Source organism: Ambystoma mexicanum, chromosome 4p, assembly GCF_040938575.1.
Source record: "Ambystoma mexicanum isolate Mex_15411 chromosome 4p, UKY_AmexF1_1, whole genome shotgun sequence".
NCBI classification, from domain to species: domain Eukaryota; kingdom Metazoa; phylum Chordata; class Amphibia; order Caudata; family Ambystomatidae; genus Ambystoma; species Ambystoma mexicanum.
The window spans coordinates 1,261,321,145-1,261,336,880 of record NC_090927.1 but is presented as its reverse complement, the minus strand read 5'-3'; the positions used below and the strand labels follow the sequence as shown (position 1 = coordinate 1,261,336,880).

Here is a 15,736-nt window from a genome sequence, read left to right as displayed (position 1 = left end):
AGGAATACGTGGGAGGACACAATCCATTCGAATAATAGGTTATTAATCTTATGTATCTTTCCGGTCCAGGAGTTTCAGAAAGGGCAGTTTGGATGGTAAATGAGCGTCCCATTGTTAGAGGAAATATACTTCTTGAATGGAAACAAGTTGCTTACCAAGTAATCGCAGGGATCTTCTGCGGATATATATTTTGAACTGATTTTTAATATAACTTTAGGCATTGCCATAAACTGCCTTATGGATCAGGTTTAAATATTTGAAGACTGGATCGGAACGGTAGCCAGTGTAATTTATGCAACATGGGGGTAATATGCTTTCTTCTTGGTCTATTAGTGATCATACTAACTATGCCATCAATCAGAAGTTGACAGTGATTAGTTACATATTGAGGAGCTCAGAGAAATAATGAATTGCAATAGACTACTCTTAAATCAATAATAGCGCAAGCTATTTACCGAAAGGGATGGTTATTTAGGAAGGTTTTTCTTGGTGAAGGAGCATACGATCTAAGGAAGTAGTGCAGATCACTTGATTTACTTTCGCCATAATTTAATTGGACGGATGATTCTCAGGCACACAAATATCCCAGACCATCTCTCAAAACAGTGTATTGTATGAATGGATGATCCAAAGTGACCATGCCCCATTAGGATGGTACTCATTTCCCTTGTTTAACTACTGCAATGTACAGGCTGAATCACAGCAATAATGCAAAATAAAAGTCCTTTTCTTAGTGCTTTCAGTCAATTGTAGATAAAGTGAAGCAAACTGCCAAACATTTTAAGAGCAAAATAGTAAATTACTTTTTGTGTTGCGGGTCTTTTTCTGACATATTTCTAGCCCAACGCTCAGTATTATAAAATCCAGTCAAAATTTGCAATCATGCCTCGTTTCTTTTTTTTTACAAGTTAAAACAAGTAATTTTTATTTTGAGGACAGTCCCTGAAAACGTTTTGTTAGATAGTTGTGTTTAAATATTACAAACTGTACATCTTTCTTAAAAAGAGGACAGAGGCACTCGCACATTTTGTCAATTTATTTTAGAAACATTGTCTGCCTATATTATACATACATTAAAAATAATCCAAGAGTTTAACATTCAAAATGTCACTACAAACAAACATATAATGGATGTCAACTGAAACCTACATAGATACGTGTCATTACTTATTGCGTTGTAAATTGCACTGTATCACATGTTGCCTCTTGTCAATGGTACATTTTAAAAATAGTTTCTGTGCAGCACATTTTTATTTCTTGCGTTACTTACAAGTAAAACAAGACCAGTGAGAAAAAGCATCCAGAAAGTTCAATTAATACAAAAATAAGGCCTAATTTAAAAATGCCATAATATACAGCAATATACATAACTTGCCTACTAGTAAAAATGTAAAATACGTAAATCGGGCCTATTTGTGCAAACCTGCTAGAAATAGCAAGGCAAATGTTATACTTTGTTTTCTAGCAGACAGCAACACGGTCATAGTTAATGCTGCTCTTTTCTATCTCCACTCCTTTCCTAATTATATATTCACAATGTGAACAGAAAGCTGTATTTAAACTAAAGGCAATTTTCTGGATATTTGTGAATATGTGTGTTTATCAAGGAGCTTTCGCAAGAGGTACAGCAGTGAACACAATCTCGGGTGTCCATTTTATGTAGCATTAATCTGTACAAAACTACTAGAATTAGTTGTGGTCTGGTGACGCATACCAGTGCTTGTAAGATTTTGCAACAAAGACCTTTGAGGGACGCTTAAACAAATGCCCAACAATCAGAGGTTTCTCAGTGATAAGGCAAGGCAATGCTACTAAACAGCACAGCATGTGTTAATGTTTGCTACTTGGCACTCAAATTTTAAGAAAGTGTGTTTGCTTTTTAAATTTGTATTCAGTCGTACTAATGAATTACCCTTTCACTGAATGTAAAGACATGTTCCCAACGTTGGAATGGGGCAGGGTTACTATTTAGTAATGTGGGTCACAGCATTCTAGATTTGTTGACAAAATGATTTATTTTACATCTAATTGTTTTGCCTTTCAATCATGTCACCAGACAGTAATCAAGATAAGGCTATCATTGGCCACCAGTTATTTGTTTTAACCGACGTTTTTGTTCTTTTATAATTAATCTCATTTTAATCGCCAACTTTTTTATATTAATAAGGGTACGTTCTCAACAGCTGACTAAACTAGGTTTAATATACTTATTTGGATGCCTGACTAATATGGGGGTTGCCATGCACAGATGTTTTACTTAATAGGCTCGAATGTGTGGCAAAATTACAGCAGAGTTCAGTTCAAGTGTATGTTTGGAATGTAGTTTGCTTCTGAAAGAATCCTCTCCCATGACCTCTCTCTCTCCACTTACTTTAGTTGGTCGTGCTCGCCCCAGTAAGTAAATGTAAGTAAGTTAGTCTGATGATCTTTTGGCAAAGTTCTTGGTTTAATGGAGTACACTATTCAAAAAAGAATACAGCCAACACGTGTTTCGATCACAGAATCTTTTTCAAGGCGATGGTCATTGAGTGGATGTCCCCTTATGCGTAGTCGATTTCTTGTGGTTGGCTGCAAGTTAATATATAATTCTTAGTTGGATAGGGTTCCTCGGAACCCTATCCAACTAAGAATCATATTATCTTGCTCAACATTCACATTATCATCGCATTTTGCAACACTAGCACACAAGACCAACTATACGCTAATTTGGGTAGTTTTGCCTGCTGCCAACCACAAGAAATAGACTAGATATAAGGGGACATCCACTCAGTGACCATCGCCTTGAAAAAGACTTCATGTCGAAACACCTGTTGGCTGTATTTTTTTTAAAAAGTGTACTCCATTAAAGCAAGAACTTTTCCAAAAGATCATCAGACTAACTTACTTACATTTACTTTTTGGGTCAAGCGCGACCAACTAGTACCATTATATTATAGCTTGCTTACATTTTTGAGGTTGGGAGTAGAGTCTCGATGTACAAGCTGCACTCCACACCAATACCTGTTTTCTAGGACTAGAGGGCACTGCAAGATGGTCATACTCAACTCTTAGTTTGCCTCCACTTAACTCCCAACATCCTCAGCCTTGATAACTACTCAAACCATCCTAGCATCTCACTCATGTCTTTTTTTCCCTCCAATTAGACAACCTTAGAGATCGTGCACATGTGACAAATCAGATTTAGCTGTTACGTCTTTCACAACACTACTCTTATACTCAACCTCGAATGCCTCAACATTGACTTGTCTGAACCCATTGTACTAAATCCTTTAAAGAGCCACTCCACTTTCATTTCTTAACTTGCCTAATTCTAGTTTTTGTGGGCACATCAAGTATCTATTAGCGCAGCCACAAACCGCTCTCTAATTTGCCTATTTTCCCCATCTGGACTCATTACTATTCACTTCTAATAACCTTCACCCTCTCTCAGCTACCCACTCTACATTTTGTCCCCTGCACACTCTAAGCTATCCGCTCCACACTTACCTATCCCAGACTCACCCACCACCACTTCTACCTCATCTAAACTATTCACCAAGTGTGCGTTTATGTGTCTGCCCAACTATCATCTTGCAAGCAACTCATTCTGATTTTCTAGACCTCGACTTTTACCTGTTTCGTGATCTTCACTAGCACTGCCGATTTCAACACGAATGACCCTGGCACTGTTTAAAAAAAGGAAAATCTTCAGTTCTCAAATCATTGCGCCAATTCTTGATCCTTTGTCCCCCTCAATCTGAATTCCCTGCCCCAATTCTGGCCTATTTAGACACCCTTTCGCTAGCCTCTCCAATTTCAGGTTTTCCAAATCATTGCTTTGTGCCACTCTGGTGTCTTTCAACCATCAATTCTTACCATTGCCAAGCTCCAATTCTTATCTTTCCATTCTTAGCTCACACAATTTGCCTACTCTAACCTCTTGAGCACTCATCCATGTTCTACCTTACAATCACCCTCACCTTATCCGGTCTCAAAAGTCTCATCTCGCCTAAACCCACTTTTCTATCTTTAAATCTATGCAGCACCTACACGTCCACACATCATGCCAACCACTTCCCCTTCACACCTTGCTTAACCATCTTGCCCCTCCCCTCGCACATCAATTCTCTCAAAAAGAAATGCTAATACATTAACATTTCAAATTAGGTTCCCGTACTAAAAATAGCAAACCAGAGAGAACATTTTAGGTCAACCTTAACCGCACACCCAGCAGTGGTCGCTAATTAACTTCCACAAAAGCTATGCAATTGCAGTGAATGATAACAGGGGACAGGAGTGGAGGTAAAATGAAAACAGCGTTGAGTCTTGCCACACATTTTTTAACACTTGAAGCATATTGGACTGGTATTGCCACTGGAGATTACCACTTCCTATGACATTGGGAAAAAACACTTAAAGCGAACATATAAAAATATCACAATTAAACTGAATAATATTTTTAACTGCTGGAATGCAAAATATAACCAATATCATTGTCGTGCATGTGCTAAATGAAGCAGTTAAATGTCCACTGTAAGTCTAACATACTAGGTCAATTAAACAGTCTTGCAAAGAAGAAAACATTCATCCAGTAGGTACACTTCAGTTTTTAAATTATTGGTTAATGTAACCTAACAGTCTTCTAAAAACTATTAGCCAACAAAGGCCTGTCTGATTTGGCAATGGCAAACATTTTCTAAAATTTCATTCAAAATATGCAAAACAATTTTACACACTTTGATGCTAACCACCTTTACATGCAATTTACCTAAAAGCTCATTCAAAGAGCAGGTGACTAGTACAAATGTTACAACTATGTTCTCATCAATACAATACCAACTTGTAAGCCCAGTACTGAGAGTTAGGGATGTCCATACAAAACAAGGTGGTTTACACTTTTGCTTGAATTTAATTTTTTATGACGGCTACATTTTGAGACATTACATGCCTAATGACAAAACTCATTGTTGACGATCAAAACAAAGAATCGGCTACTTAAATCGTAGCGTTTATCAAATCTATGGCATGGGTGCTAAAATTTTGCACCAAAAAAACAAAAAACAAACAACTGCTCCTTTAGGGAGCTACGATTATGTCTGAAATCTCAGCCTCTTTGCAAGTATACACTACATTCGGGGAATACCTTGGTGTGATGTTGGTAGAGGAGTGGCACAGGGGCTTAAAGGAAGAAAGTCATGACAAACACAATAGTTGCGTAAAACAATACTACATCGGTTAATCCGTGACTTATAAACTATAATGCAGGTGAGCAAGCCAGACACCTTTTGTACAAAATATTCTCAGGATAAAAGGGTCAGAAACTTCCTGCATGTACGCTGCTATTGTGTCATCATATTTCCAGAGGTTGTGGGGGAGTTGAACCCTCATTGCATCTATATTCGCTACCTTATTGATCAAAACGAAAATCACTTTTCTCAGTAGACAAAGGGATAGAACAGAGAAAAGATGCTGTTGCACAAGCAGTAAGGAAAAACTTTAGTTTTTATCCCCAAAACGAAAGGCAACCATAACAGGAGACCAATCCACTGGCTTGTTACTGTTCCGGGCTCAATGGGTTTCCCCACCTCTAACAATTTACATATTTGATGACATCATGTGTTCCCATATTTCTCTGTGTTAATCTTCCCGTATAGTCTGTCTCACTCCTAACCTAGAAAACAAAATGGCATTCAGACTTTATACCAAAACATCCTCACAAATCATTCAATCCTGAAGGCATATATTTTAAGATTTTTTAACTTGTAGATTGCTCTGGCTTGGTTTACATTTCCTAGTATTGTTTTTACTTTTTGTAACTTAAGGTCATTGGAATCTTCCTTTTATTATGCCAATATGCCTTGCAACCTACTACTTTCAAGTATAATTACATTTAGAAGATAAAATTCAGCGCATGCCAACACAACCTTAGTTGCATTACGTTACTCCCAGAAGGCTACGGTCACCATTTTATTTGTTGGCACAGTCGATCATTTGTGGCAAGAACTGATCAGCTGTAGTAAGCACTTCCTCTAACGTGCCCATTCAGCTACCTGAAGTGTTGCATGTCCCAGCATGGCACTATGATCAATGCTTCCAACTACCTCTTTAGTAATCCTTTTAATGAATGCAATTTATTAGCCTTTATCCTGTTCATCGATATCACAAAGGGCCCTTTGCACATACATAGTTATGGAGAGAATTTAACTGCAATGCTTGAAACCATGGATGATAAATTGAGATCAGTGGGGGCAAGGAGGCCAGTGGGTCATGCTGACAAAGAAAGAATTCAGTCATGCTACAACAGAGTGGCAGAAATAAAATGTGTGTGACAGAAGCCGATAGCGAAACAAGTTCAAGAGGATATTCCTCTGATGAAAGAAATAGATTCAATCATGATGCACACACTAACGAGGGGAGAAGGGATTACAAGTTTGAAGTTGCAATGTCAGACGTCTTGGAGGCTGAGGGAAAGGATGCATTCCAGAAAATGAGATGAATAGTAATTTAAATAGGATGAAAAAAAACAACAGGAAGCAACAGAATCAAAATTATACCTAGTGCCAAAAAAAAAGAGAAAAAGCATTCATGTGTTAGGGTGTAGTTGGGCAACTGACAAGATAGCCCCTTAAATCACAGAGATTGCTAAGAGGTTCCAGATAGTGTTAGAGAAAGAATCACACTGATGTTGCACACCTAGGTGAGTTGTGTGTAAGGTAAGTTAGATTAGTAGTTCTATACACTGGGGGTGCTGGGCAGAGTGATACCACCTGGGCATAGGGCAGAAAATAATATGAAAGGAAGAGTCCCAAAAGATAAGGACCCTTGTGTCCCCTGCCCACTATACTGAAATACAGTCAAAATCCATTAGAATCTGTGAGTATTGTGGTAACCAAGAAATCAAAGTCAAACTTATTTCAGAAACAGTTATTTTAATAATACAATATAAAAATCAGCTCTACGCATTTCAGGAATCCCCCTTCATCAGGAGCAACATTATTCATTCCAGAACATTTCAGTCTTCCGGCTCTACAAGGTAAATACAACAAATGTAGAGAAAAATGTATCATATCAATCACTCAAACTAAACATCAATCTACTTCCGAAGTATATAATCTCTGCAGTCTACCATGATCAAGAGACATTATTCACCTAGATTGTAGAGCGAGTCAATGCTAATTGTGTATTGAATTCATCCGGGGGAAACAACACTCATCCAAATCGGTTGTCCACCGTGATATGTAACACTCTAAAGAAAAAGGTTTGATACAACCAGATTAGGGTCTAAACTGTGCTGCAAAAACTGTGGTGACAAATGAAACTAGTATAATTACACAAACTACACAAATATACACAACGAGCATTGACTCGGTCTACAATGCAGGTGAATAATGTCTCTTGATCATGGCAGTTTGCAGAGATTATATACTTTGGAAGTAGTTTGATATGATACATTTTTCTCTACATTTGTTGTATTTACCTTGTAGAACAGGAAGACTGAAATATTCAAGAATGATGAAATCATTTTGCTCCTGATGAAGGGGGAATCCCGAAACGCGTAGAGCTCTGATTTATATATTGTATTATTTAAATAACTGTTTCTGAAATAACTTTGACTTTGGTTCCAGATAGTGTTCCCTGAGATTTTTGCTCCTAACTGAGCAGTAATCTGTGGCATTCCGACCTCAAAGACTGGGCAAAATGCCCATGGCATTTCTCTGGCCACCACAAAAAGCAGTGTGCTCGCATAAGGAGTTAACTCGTGGCCCTGTAACTGCAGTAAGAACTGTGAGTGTCTGGACAGGCTGCGACTGCTGCAGGTCCACAGATGTTGCATAGTCAGGTGCTCAGCTGATCTGCCCTCTCACAATGGCTTGAAAATCATAACTGTGATAAGAGTTTTTCCAAGGCACAAGTGCCTAGAAATATGAGAGGTGAAGAGCAGAACCCCAACATCACAAATGATGTTGCTTAAGCGCTCTGTACATTTCCATCAAGGAGGCAATGCATAGGAACATCGAAGTGGGCACATCTGCAGAGAATCTAGAGGTCTTAAATTAATTCCATACTAAGGAAGTCGGAGCCATGGAACTGCTGGACTAAACTGTAACTTGCTGACAATGCCGGCTGGGCAGATAACATAAGGTTGTTGGAGGTCCCTGTGACAATGGAGGATAATCCTCTCTGCCCATTTCAAAACAAAATCTTCTCTTTACTGACATGCGCCTGGAAGGATGAGGCAGCAAGGACAGTTTTCATGGTATTAAAGGGTGCTGTTAATCGGCTAATTGTTTTGGTCAAGGATGCTAAATGACCGTTTCCTGATCTTGGTTCAGAAATCAACATAAGGCCTTCGGTACAACTTCATATTTTTGCTCACAGTGAAATTTAAGGTAAGGTTATCATTTCCTGATGCAAGTGCAGCGTCAGGGTTTCATGATGCTCTTCCCACAGATTGCTTGATGAGACACACAAACTTTTGCGAAGGCATCATGAAGTAAGACAGACAGATTCAAATTTGAACTCAATCGTTTTATTGAACTTAAATTGCAGGATGGAGTGAGGCCTAATTTGCACAATGCTAAGGTGGGATGTCCCTAACTAAAGAGAACGAAGGATAAGCTGCGTCAGGATGTTCAAATCAGGTGACTGTCAAAAAAGCTGCACTTGCCCTCACAACTAATTGTATACAATGTGTAGGGATGTCGGTTTCAAAATGAATTGAGTTCAAAAGAAAGTTTAGAGCTGCTCCCGGCTTATGGTCAGTTTCCCCTTCCCCTAGTTCAAACCAGTTCACAAATGATTGGGGTTTCCTTCCCCAAGAGTTCAAATCTTCTAGCTTTTAAAAACAATACAGTTCCTTGGGACACTTCCCAGCTCTCTTGTCATTAGTACTCTTCACTGGTTCACAAAGACAAGTCTGTTTCTTGACTTCAAAATCATATAAGCAGCGGTTGCACAACACAAGTTTCTGTATGGATACTTTCGTTGACTTTCTTCATAAAGGCCTTGGTCTAAGTGCAGTTGTGGGACCACATGGTCCACCCAACACAGGTCACGCAACCGATACCCCGTATCTGCTTTCCAGCAACAATTATCCACTGATTTCCATGAACAGATAAACATGTTCCTTTCATCAATGTTACACACTTCCAACACTTAACGTGGCTTCTTTTGCCAACATTCACTTTGTTACACCTTGTGTATTCTTCTGGCTCTTGCCAATACAGGGTTTCCCTTAACCTGCAGTTCCTTGAACAATTGTAACTTTGCCCAACACTTGACTTCTCCTCTCATACCCTTATTGGTATTCTCTTGGCTTTGCCAACACTCGTGTATCAAACAACTCACTCTGGTATCCCTTACTTGCACCATCGTGTTTCCGTTCCATTCACAGTATTCATAACTTGTTTTATGCAGCATTCAAAATTGTTCAATGTCTTTCAATTCGTTTGGGGATAAAAAAAAAAACGTATCTTGGCCTTCAAAATTGCTCGTTACAACTTTCAGTATGTTCGCTTTTCCAAAAGCACTGTTTCTGCGTTCCAAAGTGCTTATAACAACTTTACTTTCATTTGGTAGTTAAGAGTGCGTACCTCAAGCTCCCAGATCGCCCCGGTATCAAGTGTTTTTTTTAATCACTCACCGGCTCCACTAAGCAGCTCCATTTGCCTTCTCTCGTGCTCCTTGCACAGCTGTCTGGCTTCTTGCGTCTCCGTTCTTCCTTCACAGAGACCGGAGAGGACACAGCTCACTCTCCTGGCATTCTGCGGCCACTAGAGTGCCTCTGCACCTCACAGCTCCTGCTGCGTGGACCCACCAGGGAGCGCTGGCAGGCCTCTGCCACAGCTTCCTTCTATCCAACCTGCTTCTGGGTTCTTGTCCGTGCTCCCCTACTTGCTGTGCAGCCAGGTTTCTTATACCCATTGGACTTGTTGAAGGCCCACAGATGTGAGTCATTTAGTTCAATTGCCTGAACTTTAGGAAGCCCATTAGCTGGACATGCCTGGCTATTGCACTGATATACTTCCATAGCCTTCTTCTTCATCTCTGTACCAAGGTGGTGTTTGGGGAGATCTAGATTAAAGGAAGTGTGCATTACTCTGTGCTGTCTCCTACTCGTCTTGGTACTTGACTGATGCATGTCATCATAAGGTGAATATATTTTTATCTCACATAAATGAGGATGTGTCCTCCTAGTTGGCCTCTTCCTCGTCCCAGTGTTGAGGTGATAATTTTGGGGGACATTTTGGAGGGAAGCAAAGTGAAAGGGCTGGCAATAGCCTACAAAGGCTTGAGGAACAGAAGGTTTGTTTTGGAAAGGGAATGGGGATACCATGTCTCACCTACGAACGTCCTCTCCCCATTCCCCAAGTTCCCTCTACCTAGGTGATCCTCCGTCGCATATCCACCCCCAGGGTCGAGATCCAAAAGCAATGGCCTTTCCCTGGCCACCTGCAAAGAGGATCCAGGGGGAAAAGAAGTGAGGATGCCCTCATGTTCCTCACACTGTCCATTAGCAGACTAAGCTATGTGGGTCGGTATGGAGTCACGTCTGGCCGAATAGTCATCCTAATTACAGGTTTTGGGGAGGGCGGCTGTGGCCTCATTTCAGACACTGTTGTGTGTGGAAGTATTTTTCTCTTTTCTGAGAGATATGTAGTGGGTATATTGCAGTCTTTACCTGCGTTCTTATTTCCCCACGCAGTGTAGTGCATCATGGTTGTGGGGACTAAGATTTGGTGCACTATACTGTTAAATGTTTGGCAGATGGAGTTGTCTGATCTATGCTAATGGCGATGGGTGACAGGGTGTAACATGTCTAACTTTATGGTATAGTCCCGGCTCTAAAGTAGCAGCACCATTTTGGAATGGAGATTGAGCGAACTGAACAAAAGTGCGTGTAAACCTTTCATTCATTTAGCGTCCACTAATTTACTGTATGTCTACTGCTGTGTGACCATAGCAGATCGCTGATCATCAATGTCCTTTGCTAAATCTAGTGAACAAGTGGGGTCTGACCTTCCCATACAAATTTACTGACACTTCTGGTTTTAGTGCGATTGCATAGACCAAGGGGGAGGCTCTCATCAAATTTGCCTCCAGAACCAACAAATGTTGAACCCTAAAATAGCTCTGGATAGATATATATGTGTATACACACATCCCTTAAGATAAATTATTTGTTTTTCGAAGGTTTATGGGAGGACCAGCCCAAAATGGGCCTCTTCCCTTCCCCCAAAGCCCCCACTCCTCTACTTTAGTACTTTAGATTAGCTGCTTTCCATAGCTAACCTACAATATGACTTTTTTTGTTTTTTAAATCGAAATTTAAAAAAGGATATATTTTGTTCTTTATTTTTAAACTCTAGGTTTTTACCAAAGAAAATTTGACTGAATGTTGTTTGCCAGTGAGAGGGGGAACTATATGTACACATATATATATATATATATATTTATATACACACACACTTTATATTGAGAGGGGCACTACATTAATTATTTTATATATGAGTGAGCTGAACATTATCATTGTTGCAGGAAAAAATGGACGATGCACCTTCCACCTGGACAAATTAAAACTAGCAAGCTGGGTGCTAAATCGAAATAAAGGATAACTGGGCAAATACACCGATATGCGCTATTTCATTGAAACTGTGAATAAAAAAGCTACAGGGTGCTCTCTCAGACTCATCCTGTGAAGGAAGTGGTTGTGTGCTATATCCATACAACTGTATAGAGGGTAGACTACCCAAGGGAGACCAGTATCCATATTAAGAGTAAGAACCCTAACAACTTCATTATTATTATTATTATTATGTGCCACATGCCCGTGGGCCTCAGAGGGCACAACACAAAACAAGGGAACGAGCAGGAAAGTCAGTACTTGCAGTGGATGAAGGTTTCCTCAACTTGGTTTTTGATAAAACAGGTGGATTTAATTGAGCTCTTGAATTCTGCCAGGGGCGGGGATACTTTCAAACAGAGAGGGAGAGCGTTCCATTCCCTGGGCACTTGCACGTCAAAACTAGCTGCCCCAAATGAGAGCTTGAAGCGTGGTTGTACTAGTTTGTGATTGTCATTGGAGCACAAATTGCGTTTGGACTGATTGATGGTCATGCGCTCAATCAGGTATTGAGGGGATGTAGTTGGCTAGCATCATAAGTAAGTGACAACAGTTTGTGATCTCCTGTGTCTCATGGGCAACCAGTGTAGGCCCTTCTGGACGAGGTCACATGATCACATTTGGATAGACCATGACCAGCACGCACTACACCATTGTGTGTGGTTTGAAGGGAATGAAGGTTAGCCTGTGATGTTCAGTTAAGGAGACTGTTACAGTAGTCAAGCCTGGTATTAACCAGGGCGGTAGCTAATATGAATAGTTCAATCCATCCCAACACCTTGTATCTAGAATGTTCCAATATAGGACACCATTTTTAGTTGCAAATCAACATACTGTTGCCATGGGAGTTTAATCAAAACTGGATTTGGTAAGAAATAAAGTGTTGAAATGTACTTTGTGTGTCTCATACGCCAGGGGTCCCACAACCTGGTATTCTCCATTGTATGTCTTTTGAACTACTCTCTGCAGAAGTTCAAGTGGCCTGTTTTTATTTCACTTTTGTAGGTTGAGAGAGGGAGGAGGAAGATTACTATGAGGTGTGGAGCTCCCAATGAGACTATGGAGCCTATTTCAGCCAAGGTGGTTTCCCCTTGGAGGAAAGAATGTAAAAACCTCGCTGAAGGCACTCTGTTCTTGCATTGTATCCAGACAATCTTGATTTGAACTGTGGTTTCCTGCTCAGCCTTTTTTCTGCTGACTGCTTTTTGCCATTGCCTGCTACATTTTCCAATGCCCTTATAACCCCCTCCCCCACCTTGTTCTCGCTTAAAAATTCCAGTGACCCAGGTTATCCCTCCTAGACTCTCTTGCATTATCCTTTTTCATGCACTTGCACGTTCTTAAAGTCACTGGGCCTAGTAAGATCGTATTTTGTTCTCCCCTGTTCCCCTCCCTTTGCTTGGTCATGCTCTGAAACAAATGTGTATGAGCGCGATATAAATAATATATCATATCATATCCTCTGTTCCCTGCTGCCCACAGTGCTTTTGCACTCTGTCTGCACTCCACTGTCAAGTGTCACCAGTATGTCTCTGCCCCTTTTTTCTATTAGTGTGCCATTTTAGTCCTTAGTTTCTGACTGTAGCTCCTTGATGCCAGTCTGTAGTCAAGTCAATATTTCCTTCACTCCAGTCCATGGTTTCCAGTCAGTAATTTCAGTCCCTGGTACACTTATTTAGTCCACAGTACTCTTGTTAATGCTCTTGCTCATGGTTTCTCTGCTTTTTACGATTTTTCTTGGCAGGGCCTTCTATTGCCTTGACCTGTATTTTCACTTGCACTGTATTGTGTCCTTTGTCCTTAAGTTAGTTTTTCCTTTCTGAACCATTACCTACCCTGCCTATGTTCTACTAGTAATTTCTGCTAAGGTTTGAGTTTCTGGCTGTCCCCACTTGTGGTTGTATACAACCTTTGTCCAGAGATGTGCTCCCGGAACCCCAGCAGGCAATCCTTGGCCTTCCCCTGTGCTGTGTCTCTGTCTATTGTCCATTATACAATATATGTTAGCAGTGGCAGTGGCAGTAGCAGTGGGCTGCTTCCCTTTTTTCAAAGGCAGTAGCTGATATAATTCCTACTGGATCCACACAGGAAATTTTCTTGTGAGGACTATTTCCTTGGTTGAGACTGAAGGACCAATCCACTCTGATTCTTCCCTATGAGCATTTGAAGTGAGGTACATTTTTAAATAGCTAGCTCAGAAGGATGGACAGTCTGTGATTGTAGGAGAACATGCAACCATTCTATGCACACCTAGAACATGTTTGTCTTTGTTGCATGTCACTTCCGTGGTTTCTAGTCTATACCCATTGTGACGTGCTGGAAGGAGTCAGACAAAGGAGTGGTGTGGTATGGTATGGTATGGTATGAACACTTCTTTATTAAATAATAAGAAAAGAAAAAGCTAACACTCCCTGTTCTAAAGGGTATTGAAAGAAAATGTGGGTGCTCGTCGTCAGGGTGCATGTCCAAATGAAAAGAAAGTCCTGCCTTCAATCCAAAACTACGAACTTTAGCCTTAGCACTAAACACACAAATAACAGAACAGGAGAACAACTCCCTTTCTCACGATTCACCTTAGTGATTGGGTTGTTTTGTGTTCCACAAAGAGGTAGAATACCTGGATGATGACGCCCCGATCTTGGTCCAATGGTTAAGCGTCCTGACAATATCTTTGACAACCGTTGCCCTAATGTCTGAATCTACGAACTGTATTGGGAGGCCAGAAGGACTTCCTTGTCCTAATTCACTTGGCTTTTGATGACAATATATTTCTTAAACTTTCTTATTAAGCTTTATGCTTCTCTCCAGGCTTTCTCCAGATTTCATTTAAGTGTTCTTGCTTCACTTTGCTTTCTGTTACAATAAGTGTTGTGGCGAGGCAGATCACAGCAGAGTCTTTGGTTATCGTTGCCAGAGTTACTGAGAGGAGGGAGATCACACCTGATGCTTTCATCAGCTTTGCAAGAATTACAGAGAGGGAGATCACTCCCAATGCCATTGGCTATTCTCCCCCAAGCACTACTGTGGTTCCAGTTACCTCTTCCTGGGAAGTTGGGGCCACTCTTCTGCATTCGTCGTCACTCTTTCCTCGCTTCTCTCAACCCTGCTTTGGTTCTGCAGGGCCTCTGATTTACTGGTGTCGGCGTTAAGGAACCAACTGGTCCACCTCGCTGAGGTCACACCACGGTTAACAGGATGATCGCTTCTGCATTGGTCGGGCCTCCTCCTAGTTCCCAAGGCCTCCTCTTACCTTCCAGCCACATCCTCTCAACCTGTTTCTCCGTTCTGCGTCTTAGTTGGTGGGTTTGAATTTCCCGGGCAGGTGAGTCTTCATGCTGGCTTCTCACTGGTTGTCCTGGTCTCCTTGCAAGCCGTCCTTTGTCTGTTTTTATGGTCGGTAACTGGGTCTTCCCCAGCACAATGTTATGGTCCCTTGTCTGTATCGATGATGCACTCTTCAAGCCTCCTCGGGATCACCTCTTCTCAGTACTTTGGCTATCACATGAAAGAGTAGTTTGTAGAACTCCCATAATCATCATCTTCACAGTATTTCCATAACACAATGTATTCGGTTATATACGATGAAACAGAGGAGTGTCACAATAACACAGTGGTACTGTCAGATCTTAGGGATTTCAGGGACTTAAAGGTAAGAGGGTTAGGGAGTTCCACCATGAAATGGGAGCCATCATCCTCATAAGGGAAGTGTCTCCCTGTGAGGTCCTCCTGCATTTTACCACCCGTAAGGGGAATATCGGGTAGCCGTCGAACCCCCATAGCCTCACAGGGAAGGCGCCCCCCCCACCACCCCTGCCCCCATGGGGAGAAGTGACCCCACGATTCGTCGCACTATAGAGACCACCTTCTCATGTTTGCAGGAATCACTTCCTTACTGTCTGGTGTACACTATCCACTCTTCAGCTTTTGGGTATCAGCTCCCCATTCATCTCCCGACAATAACTAGCCAATAGATGAAAAAGGCAAATATCAAGCTAGATATACCGTGAGGGAACTCCCCACAAAGGGAGTCAATCCTATGGGGGATGGGGAGATATAGACATTACAAAGGTTCATCAAGATGCAGACATATCCGTTCCAAAAGGGAGAAAAATATACCAACTATGAGTCACAACC

At 41.0% G+C, this 15,736-nt stretch overlaps 1 protein-coding gene across 4 annotated transcripts in view; it reads right to left on the bottom strand.

Moving 5' to 3' along the window:
• Positions 1 to 15,736, bottom strand: part of PHF10 (PHD finger protein 10) — an 815,357-nt gene that overhangs the window by 179,486 nt on the left and 620,135 nt on the right. The window contains exon 10 of one of the 4 annotated variants that reach the window (XM_069606950.1): positions 2,881 to 5,650. The exons of the other annotated variants lie outside the window; for them this stretch is intronic. Coding sequence (XP_069463051.1) covers positions 5,567 to 5,650 — 84 coding nt within the window. The 3' untranslated portion in view covers positions 2,881 to 5,566. Of the gene's footprint in view, positions 1 to 2,880; positions 5,651 to 15,736 lie in introns of those variants that run through there. 4 annotated transcript variants of the gene reach the window in all.